Source organism: Lathyrus oleraceus, chromosome 6, assembly GCF_024323335.1.
Source record: "Lathyrus oleraceus cultivar Zhongwan6 chromosome 6, CAAS_Psat_ZW6_1.0, whole genome shotgun sequence".
Taxonomy (NCBI): Eukaryota; Viridiplantae; Streptophyta; class Magnoliopsida; order Fabales; family Fabaceae; genus Lathyrus; species Lathyrus oleraceus.
The window spans coordinates 307,461,163-307,473,840 of record NC_066584.1 but is presented as its reverse complement, the minus strand read 5'-3'; the positions used below and the strand labels follow the sequence as shown (position 1 = coordinate 307,473,840).

The window sequence follows — 12,678 nt, the reverse complement described above, 5'->3', positions numbered from 1 at the left end:
CCAAGATCTTGTGCTGTTGCACAGTCGAGTCAGAGTCTTTGAGCGTAGAAGGGTCCCTCCATTCTGGACCCACGCTCTTTTGTCTGAAGCTCTCCCTGGTCAGGGATAAGAGCTGTGAGGTCTCATCCTCACTTCACCTTTTCATCTGCTTCACCTTAGCCTCGTAATGGCAAGGTTAAGAGCGAATAATACCCATGTACAGATGACTTGCTTCGGCAGTCAAACCCATTGTTTGAGCCTCACTTGATTGGTTATAGTGTGTGCTATGTGAATATTTGTTTGAAGTGCTTGTATGATTGTATGCTTGTATGCTTGCTTTCTTTCCTGGATAGGAGTAGCTTGCAGTTGTGCAAGTAGGTAGAAACCTGAACTTAGGGCAATGATGCATGACAACACTAGGCTCGAGTACAGCTCCCTGGTAGTGTGTCTTCCCTTGGTTTCTGGCTAGATTTTCTTTCCCTTTAGGGGAAACTACATCGCCCTGATCCTTGTTCCAGACGAGGTATGTAGGCAGGTGGTCGTGCGAGACCACTCCGGGCAACCTTTTTCTTTTTTGTGTGTGTTTACTTGTTATCTGATTGTGTGTTGGGTTCGGATGTCGACGTAATTCCATCAAGTGATTGGCGGTCGGGCTCCACGTTTGCCCTTTTGTGTGCGTTTTGGTTCGGATGCTGACGTAATTCCATCGAGTGGTTGTCAGGCTCCATGTTTGCCATCTGTTTGTGCGTTTTGTGTTGTTTGCCGTGCGTAAGCCGAACTACAGTGGCTCTGATTCTCGTTCCCGACGAGATATGTAGGCATAGGACGCGATGTCCTATCGAGCCCCTTTCTCTTAACCCCACCTGCGTTTCTTGTGTGTGTGTGATGTTTTAGCAACCTATTCTTTATTTTAGAGCGTGGATCCCGTCGAGTACGACGGACGTGAGGGGTGCTAATACCTTCCCCTTGCGTAACCGACTCCCTTACCCTTTCTCTTTGGTCGCGAGACCATTTCCTTTCCAGGTTTCTCTGAGCGTTTCCTTTCCCTATTTTGGGATAAATAACGCGCAGTGGCGGCTCTGTGTTGTTTTTTGTTTTAGCCCGCCGGTTGTTTTTCGCGGATGCGACAATATGGTTTAGCTTATGTAATTCTTAAACTCGTTCGTATCTTTAAAATGCTTTTCTATTGCTGTTTATCTCTACTGTTTTTACCCTTATTCGTCATTCTTTGTGAATGATTCTTTACCTTGAAGCTTCCTTCTTTGTGAATGATAGCTTTTTATCAATTTTTTGCCATGACCTGCTTCACCATGCTACCATGATAAACCTGTTTCTCTCTCTTTTTGATGTTGACAAAGGGGGAGAAAATGCAGATATGCACAAACTCAGGGGGAGTATCACACATCCTGCCAAGAATTTCCCATCATCAAAAAGGGGGAGTTTGTGAGAGAATTCTTTACTTGAATTAATTTTGAATGATAGCAAATTGTGTGATCATCATACAAATGTTGGTTGTGCATTACATCACTTGATACACTTGTGTTTTTATTGTGTTTCTATCCTATTCTATTGTTGCATAACTTTACATAAAAGACCTACATTGACACATCTCTTAAAATAACACATAAAATCCATTTTATGTCAGTATGCATCAACACATAAGCCTCTGCATCGATACATACTGCATGTGGTATATCACAAAACTTCTTTTGTTCAGTATGCATCGATGCATACGAGTCATGCATCAATACATGAAAGGCAAAAGGCTCCATGTATCGATCCATACGATCCCTGCATCGATACATGATCAATTGAAACAGACTGTGTATCAATGCATACGCATTAGGCATCGATACATGACAAATTGAAACAGCATGTGTATCAATACATACGCATTAGGCATCGATACATGCTAGTGAAAAAGGAGCATGCATCAATACATACGAATTGTGCATCGATACATGATTAATTCATTTCACCAAATACTCACTTATATTACAGTATGCATCGATGCATACTCTCATGTATCAATGCATAAAGCTGTTTTTGTTTTATAACAGTTCCTGTGGTTGCATATATAAGACAGGTTATGACAGCAGCAAAAGGAACAAATTCATTGAGGGAAAACAATTGAACACAAGATCAAAAGCAGTGTTGGAGCAATTGTTTGAGAGCAATTAGAAACCTGAAAGAGACTTCATCTTCTTCATCTTCTCAATCACTTTTCTTCAAGAACATTTACACATAACCATTCTTGTTCTTTAGATTAAAGAAGCATCGAGATAACGTTCAGTGGTACGATCAAGGATCTAGCTGTGGTTTGCAGTGGAACGATCGAGGATCTAGCTGAGTTGAAGATTGAAGGGGGTTTCTAGGAAAAACCTACTGGTTTGTCCTTCAAGAACTGGAGTGTTCTTGAGGGTTTGGGAGTCACGTTTGCAGAATATATTCAGCCGCAGCGTTGCGTTTGGAGATCGGGGGATTTCGCAAGCAGGTCGTGGAACCGGTGAATTGTTTGCAATTTCGTGCAGGAAAATCTTGATCGTGCTCAGATCAAGTGAAGGTTCATACAAGAAGAGGTTCTTAGAGTTTAGAATTCTGTCTTTGTATCATAACCTTGTATCAACGGATTCGGCAAATATTGATAATCAAAGTTCTCAATTTCATTTGAAATTGAGAGGGAGACGTACCCACACGCGAGGACGACGTGGGGAACTTCCTTACCAAATCTCTGCGTATCGTATTCTTACCTTACTCCTCTTTACGTTTTAAAACTGTTTTCGCAATTTCAGTTAGTGTGTGGTGATTGTTCCTGTTGTAAGACAGCAGTGGCAAGAAAACTTTTAATCAAACTCCATTGCTGTTTATCATCGATCACATACACACCAACTGTTTGACAAAACGGTTAGCTAGATTTTATTCATTGGAAATAGACTTTAATGATAAGTGCATTCAATTAGTTAAAATTCTGGTGTGAATTGTTTCTGTCATTCTCATTAAAATCCAGCAATTAAACTTGTGTGTCCGGCTTTCTAGTAGCGGTTCAGAATAGACGGAAGTCGATTCGGGACTGATTTTTCCGCCAACTTTGAAAACTCTGATAAAATTTCAAATCCGTTAAATTTCAAAGAGGTGATCTATTCACCCCCCCTCTCGATCACTAGCCACACCGTCTAACAATCTTTACTTCTCAATGTTATTGGTTTCAAAACTTCAAAGATGGAAATTGTCTATTAACCACCACAAGCAAGTTCCTTGGCAAGTTCTTTATTACATCGTTTGTTGTCTAGCTCTTGGAAGGAGGCCGTGAGGCGTTGTGTTGTCTCTTTCTTGGAGTGGATTTACGTTTGCATCCGTTGGTGCCTGGAATTCGTCGTGAGGGCTAGAAAATGTCTCGACTGCGGAAAGAGACTGAATTTGATTATTTCCTAGATTAGACGAGAAAGCGGCAAGTTCTTTTTTCCATGATAGTTTCTTCTCACAATTTCTCTAACCACAAATTATAGGCCGTTCAGAGTTATATGTTGCTATTTTCTCCGATTTGTCATTTGTGACGATAATAGACAATAATAATATTATTTTTATTAAGCAAAAGATTGAAGTTTACAAAAATTATAAAACAGTATGCATAAATCATAGTTATTTTCTATATACCTTCATACTGTGTTAAAAAATTATAAATTTTTTAAATATTTTGAGTACATCAAATATATCACAATTTTCTCAAGTTGCTTAGGAGGCTAAAGTTTGCTATGGACCCAAAGTTGTGAGAGCTAGACTTTCTCACATAATTGTCCAATATACTATTGAGGAACTAAATAAAACTTAATTTAAAGTTGTGAATTTAAACTATGCACATTAGAGATGTTGTTAGAGGATGACACATAATAAATAAATATGCATAAGAATAATAAGTAAATATATATAAAAAAAAAATGACACGCAATGAAATCTTTGTCCATGATTTACGTTGGTGTCTTTCTCCCTTCGTTTTGTTGTCCCTCCCTCTCACGCTTTTTTCTTGTCTTCCTTCCTCCACCGATATTTTCAATTTCCCAATTCTCATTCCGATCAAACCCTTCTCTTCGATGACGTCGTAGCTCATCCATCACCTCTTCAAAATGCACGCTTTCAAAGATAAAGTCACACAGAAGCTTTCGCATCTCTTTGCCAATAATTCACCTGCCTCCTCTTCCCCTCAGGTAATTTTTTCTATTTCAATTTCAAATTAAATCTTTATTTTTTCTCTCTTGTTTATATAATCTTCATATGATTTTTTAGCTCTTTTTGTTTTTTTCCAATGATTGATATTAAAAAAAAGCTTGTTAGGCACTGTTCATGTTAGATCTGATTCGTGCAAAAATAAAATCTGAATCTGAGGGTTCATTGTTTTCATTAGTTTTCAAACGAGGTTTGAGTTGTTTAATCAAATACACAGAAAACAATTTGACACTTGTAAATGATAAAAATAATTGTTATTTCATTTCATTGATAAATGGTGGGATTTATCAGACCTAGCTGCCTATAGTTCTCTGCCTACAAGTTCACACGGATACCGAAAACACGACACCGGCCAAAACAATGTGATTATATTTCCGTAGTGAATAATAATTACTTTATTTTTCTTTTTATGTGTGCAGGCTAGTTCCTATCCTAAAGAGGGTAAACCTGTGTCTTCCTATTTATCTTACATTATCCCATCAATCTACTTTGATGGATCAAACTCAAGCAAGAATCAGCATGATCATAAAGCAACTCATTCATCTTCTTCTGGATATAATTATCAGAATTTTGAGTATCAAGATGTTCCATATGTCGATTGTGATCCCGCCGCATGTAACAGCACAGATTTAACGAAAGATGAAATTATCAATGAAGACAGAACCTCTACAAGGAATAGTAGTAGTTGTAGTTCCGAGGTTTATGAAGAAGCAAATGGGCACACTCCAAATAATTTAAAGAGGTCTCCGATCAATCTTTCAGACGACTCTACTTTTATATCTCCAGAGTTGCATGAATTTTTCGAATCATGCCTCCCTAATATTGTAAAAGGACGTCAATGGGTCTTACTTTATAGGTAACTTTGCTCTCTAGATATTTTAGTCGGTGCCCGGAAGAGTATTACATTGTTGTATTTAAATATTGATTCAACATTCTTTTCTTTAAATTAAGGGCAGTACGTTGAAACATGGAATATCGCTTCGTACACTTATTCGCAAAAGCGCTGAACTTCCTGGCCCTGGTTTGCTGGTATGTCCGTCTTAATGATCTAAAATGCATGTCTCCTGGCTGGAACAATTTTTTGCGAAAACTTTACTTATCTCCCGGCCGAACTCCGGATTACAAATGATATTTTCGGATTGTATATCAATGTATCATTCTTTTGTTGAGAATGGATTTATTATCTTTTTTTTTATAAAACTTATAGATTGTTGGAGATAAGCAAGGTGCTATGTTTGGCGGGCTGCTAGATTGCCCTTTGAAACCTTCAGCAAAGAGGAAATATCAAGTATGCTAACTTCCTTTTTATCATGAATAATGATTCCTTAAGAAGCCACTTCTTAATCTTGAAGTATGATTTCATTTTCTCTACTTTGATTTGATTGTAGGGGACAAACCAAACTTTTGTCTTTACAACTCTATACGGTGAACCAAGGCTGTTTCGACCTACTGGTAAGTGGTTCTTGTGGCGTTAATGCATATTTTTTTGTAGGAAGATGTTTGACCTAAGGATCATTTGGATTTTGAATTTCATTGAACTTGTGTTGTTTTGGTTTTGTAAATTTATGCGCAGGTGCGAACCGATACTACTTCATGTGTATGAACGACTTACTTGGACTTGGCGGTGGGGGTAATTTTGCTTTATGCTTAGATGGAGATCTGTAAGTACTTCTCTAATCTAATTGATTAGTTTCTTTCGATACATTCAACTCATAGCAGAAAGATCACTTCTAGGATCTTTTCTTGATTCTGTCTTCCTTGTTGAATAGGTTAAATGGAACTAGTGGACCTTGTGATACATTTGGAAACCAATGTCTAGCTCATAGTCCAGAGTTTGAGCCGAAGAATATTGAGGTAATTTTCTTACCGTAACTTTTGTTTTGTAGATTATACAATAAGTTTGTAAGTAGCTTTCATCCCCAATTAAGAATATTAGCATTTTTGTGACAGTTTGAGAGAGCTTATAAAAACAACATATGATATGTATTTAAGTTGTTTTCAACTTATCTCCATAAGCTCTTAAGATAGCTATAAGAATATCTTTTAGTTTATGTGAAAATAGTATAACTTTATCTTATCATTGTTATAGAAATAGCTAATGCTATAAGCACTTATTTTAAGCTGTTTGTCCATAGTTCATAATATGCCATGCATTGATATCATCCATTGCTTATTTCTAATTATGATATAATGCAATGATTTATGACTAACTCGGCGGCGTATTTCTTCGATGTGCAGTTGTGGGGATTTACACATGCTATGCAAGGATAAGAGATATCTTTATTTCAGTGTCTAATAGAAGCTCTCTCCTGTTTTTTATTTCACTATTAAAATTTAGTTTAGCTTCGAGAGGGTGACTGTTTACACCTACACAATCGATTCATTCGATATAGTTTCAAACAATGTCCCATGTTTTTGTCGGTAGATTGTATGTTTAAAATTCGGTTGTTCCCAAATTTGGATTTGTGGAAGTTAGATATATGGTTGGAACACATTGTTGTGTGGTAGAGAATATGTAAGGTGAGGTAAAGCAGTGTCACCACTCACTAGCAATAATCAAAATGAATGTTTATAGTTGAGTGGGAACAATGTTATAGCCACAGCCACATGTATGAAGTGAAGTATTAACATTGATGCAAATGTTGAGATTGAAGTATAGTTGGTACCAAAGTGCAGTTATTGAGAGAGTATAATTATTTAGTTGGCTCTTGTTCTTTTTGCATTGTTACTGAAAATTTCTCTCTTGCAAAGTTCGTTTCTACTTAATTTATAGCTGAAATTTACCAAATTTATATTTTCCACACATATATAACCTGTGTGACTCTATTAATAAATTTCTATATAGATTTTAACTCATTTTTTATGAAATTGGTTTTGTAAGAGTCAATCTCTATATTAAAACTTAATATGATATCTCAAAGTGTAACTCAAAAGTACAATGTGTGAGATCTATCAGGAATAAAAAACTTAGGTTTTAACAATGTGTGACATGTATCGGAAAAAAAACTTAAGTTTTAAAATGAAATTTCATTATATATTTGGTTCCACATTTGGAGCATTTATAATTGATTTTGAGATGTTTGATTTCTATTTGAAGCTACTATATTTAGGTTGCATTTAAATGTGATTTTTTCTAGGTTGCACTTAAATGTGATTTTTATATTAGAATTATTGTTAAACCCATTTTTGCAAAAAAAGTTATCGAAACATAAATAATTTTGTTGGAACAAACACAAAACAAGAACAAAGTCATTCTTTACTCGAGTGAAGCATACACATGGATTGCTCAAGTTTTGTTCTTTCACTCACATATTTTGCATTATTGAGAATTGAGAGAAGAGATTAAAGATCGAAAGAAGGAGAAAAATAGATTGCACTACTCTTAAGTGTTTACAATGCTAGAGTATTAAAATGAGCTTGCTTGCATTCTTGCACTCTAAGCAAGTTAACCATCATCTCTAACTAACTTTCAAAATACTCTAACTAACGTTATGTTCACTAATTAACATAACAAATTTTGTTATAACAAAATTTCCTCACAAAACAACTTGTTACTTAATCATCAAGTAACCTCCTAACAATATGAATTACATCATTAACATACCACCTAATTCATTGTTCTAAAGCACAATTCCACTTACGTAACTTTAGTCATGATGTCAACTACTTGATCTTCATTTCTACAATATTCCAATCATATACTTCCATTGCTTACTTGCTCCCTAAGGCCGTCTCATCTCTATGTGCTCACTCTTTCCATATGCAACAAGATTCTTGGCCAAATTAATGACAAATATGTTGTCAATCTTCATAGTCATAGAACCATGAACCTTGTCTTCAATTTCATCAATGAAGTTCATAAACCATATAGCCTGACAAGCACAAAGTGAAAATACAATGTACTCTACTTCAGATGATGATAAAGCCACCACATATTCCTTTCTTAAGTTCCAAGCAACTGATGCACCACCTAACATAAACACATAGTCTACTGTAGATTTTCTATCATCAACGTCACCACACCAACTAGAATCAATGTATCCAACAAGCTTGCATTCCCTTCCTTCATTTCTACTGGAAATAAGATTACATCCAATAAACCTCTAAGATGCCTTAGTATCCTCTTTGTGGCGGGAAGATGTGACAATTTTGGTTTTTGCATGAACTTACTCACCATACCTACATTATATGCAAGATCAGGTCTTGTGTGACAAAGGCACCTCAATGATCCAATGAACCTTCTATATTGAGTTAGATCAATGTCACCCTCATCCGAGTCCTTTGTCAATTGCAACCTTTGTTCAACTGGTGTTGATGCAGAATTGTAATGCTCCATCACAAATCTCTTGACTACATCACTAACATATCTTCTTTGATGAATCATCAATCCTCTACCCCATTTGTAGAACTCAATTTCAAGGGAATATGAGATGTTGCCAAGATCAGTCATCTCAAATCCCTTCACCGGATCTTACTCAAAGTCTTAAATTTCGTTCTTACAACTATCTGTGATCAATAAGTCATATACATGGAGGCATAATATGATCAACTCATTTTTGTATATTACACACAATTCTTAGTTTCACACTTCATGAATCCTACCTCTCTTAGAAAATCATCAGTATTCTTATTCCAAGCTCTTGGAGCTTGTTTGAGTCCATAAAATGTCTTATGCAGTTTATGCACCTTCTTCTCTTGGACTTCTTTCTAAAAACAAACTGGTTGTGACACATAAGCTTCTTCGTCTAAGAGACACTCAGAAATTCACACTTTAAATCCATCTGACACATGGACCAATTATTGATATTGGCTAAATAACTAATCCAATTGTCTTAATCCTGACAACTAGTGCAAATACTTCATCAAAATCAATACCTTCCCTTTGAAGAAACCTTATGGCCACAAGTCTTGTTTGTGTCTAATCATTTCACCCTTAGAACTTAACTTCACCTTAAACACAGACTTCACATAAATTGCCTTATTTCCATGTGATAGATCAACAAGTGACCAAGTCTTGTTAACTTCTATAGAATCTAACTCCTCTATCATAAAATTCATCCATTTAGGATCCTTTAATGCCTCAGTCACATTCACTGACTCAATGTCTGCATAAAATGCATAGTGTATCAGCTCACATTCATCATTGACCATATCATTTGACGTGACTATAAAACCCTGCATTCTAGATTGTATGTTTCTAGTTCTTTGATGCTTATTGGTACCTTCTTGGGTCTGCATCTAGCTTCATCACTTAGTTCTTCATACATGATTCTCACATAGTCCTTCTTGGAACTATTGCTCCAATCCCATTCCTTTAGCTCATCTATGACCACATCTCTGTTGATCACTATTTACCTATTCATAGGATCAAACAACTTTTAACCTTTGAATGATAACCAATCAAGAACATTTGGCTTGATTTATCATCAAGCTTATCCTTAATTTGTCATGCACATGTCTATGTGCAATAGGCCCAAATACCTTCAAGTGACTCAAGCTTGGCTTGACACCAGACTAATATTTTTCTGGTGTGTTCCCTTTGAACCTCTTAGTTGGACATCTCTTCATGATTTATGTTGCAGTGGACACGCCCCCACCTCATAGTTCACTAGGTAGATGATTTCCCTTCAACATACTTTTTACCGTGTTCATGATGGTCTTGTTATTTTTCTATGCATTCCCTCTTTGTTGAGGTGTTTATGGTGAAACCATCTCATTAAGAATACCTTCTTTTTCACACAATGCATCAAAATTACTTGACACATATTCTCCTCCACCATCGGTCCTCGATATCTTGATCTTGTGACCACTTTGCCTTTCCATCATGGATTTGAATTTAGTGAACACATCAATCATATCACTTTTCTTATTAATCAAATATGTCCATAATTTTTTTGCTAAAATCATATATAAATGTAACAAAGTACCAATTACTTCCAATTGAGTCCACTTGGATAAGACTGCACACATCAGAGTATATGACTTCAAGAGATCCTCTAGAGTTGCTTCCTGCATCATTGCTGAAACTATTTTTATGTTGCTTTGCCTGCTCACATTCTTCATATACTTCACTAGGAATTTGAATTTTAGGTAAACTAGAAACCATGTTCTCCTTCTTTAGATGATTGATGTATCTAAAGTTGAGATGGCCAAACCTATAATGCCCTAACCACTCATCCATGGTAGTTGTAGTTGCTAGGAACTTATGCTTTAACAAATTAAGTTCAATCTTGATGGTCTTATTTTGAGACGTAGGTGCCTTCAAGATTAATATTCCACGTGAGTCATGTACTCTCATCATATTGTCCTATATCATTACTTTATAGTTCTTTCCAGTCAGTTTGCCAATACTTAGTAATTTGTTCTTCATGCATGGAATGTATATCATATTTGATATCAATGACTTCTTACCATATTTCCTCATGATCAAGATATCACCAATGCCTTCACAAGCCAAAGTACTATCATTTTCAAACTTCATTTTATTCTTCATGAATGACTGATGCTAAGAAACCAGTCTTTCCTATTAATCACGTCTGATGAAAATCCCGAGTCCAAATATCATTGGTATATATACTTATCTTCCTCCTTTGTTGTCACTATCAACAACACATCTTCATCATTTTTCTTTGCAAGCTTTGCATCATCTTCTTAATTCTCCTTGCTTGCAAAACACTCATCAACAAAATGGCCATATTTTTGACAATTGTAATATTGGATGTTACTTTTGTCAAACTTATTTCTTCCTCCTCTTCCTATATTGATAATACCTCATCTATGACCATCTTTATTTGAAACTTGTTTCCGATTCAATGAACCCTTTACTTGCTAGTAATTTCTACTATTTGAGTTATTGTAGCCATCTCTACCATTGTTGTCATTCCATTTTCCTTTTCCCTTCGTATATTTTCTTAATTGTGCATGTAATAAATATTAGTTTTTATCTTGCTTATAGACATCTTCACCATTCTTTGCTCATGAGATTCAAGATTCCTCGTGGTTCTTTCTTTGTCAAACTTGACAATATTTAGATTCTTCAATGGCTACCACAAAGGGACCGAATTTTGGAAGTAAAGATCTCAATATCTTTGCAACTATTTACTTGATTGACATCACCTAACCACACATCTTGATTTGGTTCACCAACCTAGTCATCCTTGTAAATAAGTCATTTATGCTTTCATTTTCTTCCGTCTGAAGTAATTTATATAACCTCTTGTGCATTTTAACCTCACCTCTTTCACCTTCTATTCACCACCAAATTATTTTTCCAATATATCCCATGCCTCCTTCGATGATTCAAAATCTCCAACCTTTTCAAAGTTTTCTGGATCAACACATTGATGAATTATAAATAGAGCTTTATAATCTTTCTTATTCAATTCTTTATGGGCATTCTTATGATCATCAGTGGCACAGTTATTAGTTGGTGTAACTTCATTCTTCACAAGATCCCACACATATTTATAACAGAAAAACAACTAAATCTTCTTGCACCAATTATCATAATTATTTTCATTTAAAATAGGAAGATTTGTAGAAAAGTGACCATTTAGAAGAGAAGCCATTGCATAATATCTTCCAAGAATCGCAGTCAAAGGTCTATATACCAGATGTTGGAACAACCACAAGAGCAAGAACACAACCGCTCTTCACTTGAGTGATGCACACACATGGATTGTTCAATCTTTGTTCTTTAACTGACACACACTTTGCACTATTGAGATTTGAGTGAAGAGATTAATGATTGAAAGAAGGAGAAATGTATATATTGCACTACTTTTAAGTGCTTACAATGCTAGAGTATTCAAATGATGTTGCTTGCACTCTAAGCAACTAAACCACCTATAACTAACTTTCAAAATACTCTAACTAACACTATGTTCACTAACTAACATAAAAATCCCGTTACAACATTATATTCTCACAAATAACTTGTTACTTAATCATCAAGTAACCTCCTACACTATGAATTACATCTTTAACAACTTTACCTTCAAATATTTAACAATTTTATCTTCAAATCACTTTTAGACATAATTAATTTTACATCACTTTTAGGCAAAACTAATTTTACATAAATAATTTACATAAAATCTATTTTTTCACAATAAAACTAAACATAAGCTAAAATTTATAAAGAATAATAATCTAACTAGAGGATGACAATAATAAATTTCTTTAGGCGACCATACGTTAGTAGCTGAACCTTAGTTCCTGCTACTTTAAACAATGATAAATTTGAATTAGATCAAGATACTTTCCAAAATCAGAAATTAGAAGTTCAAGAAATGGAAAATAGATTAGTTAACTGGTCTAGCCAGAAATTAAATTAAAAGAAATTTATAAAATAAGCACATCTAATTTTTATAGTAAAAGAATTACTCATACTACAAAATCTGCTACATCTATATGCAATGAACATGAAACCATTAATTTGTTAAATAGAAACCTGTTAGAAAATCATGTTAGATAAGG

General features: G+C 35.1%; 1 protein-coding gene across 1 annotated transcript; it reads left to right on the top strand.

Moving 5' to 3' along the window:
- The first annotated feature begins 3,919 nt into the window (after positions 1–3,919).
- LOC127092959 (uncharacterized) lies at positions 3,920–6,900 on the top strand. The gene is made up of 8 exons (XM_051031854.1): positions 3,920–4,181; positions 4,620–5,056; positions 5,157–5,229; positions 5,408–5,488; positions 5,589–5,652; positions 5,774–5,861; positions 5,970–6,054; positions 6,439–6,900. Exons 1-8 carry the CDS (start codon positions 4,101–4,103, stop codon positions 6,469–6,471), a joined length of 942 nt encoding a protein of 313 aa, XP_050887811.1. The 5' UTR covers positions 3,920–4,100; the 3' UTR covers positions 6,472–6,900.
- Positions 6,901–12,678: the final 5,778 nt, after the last annotated feature.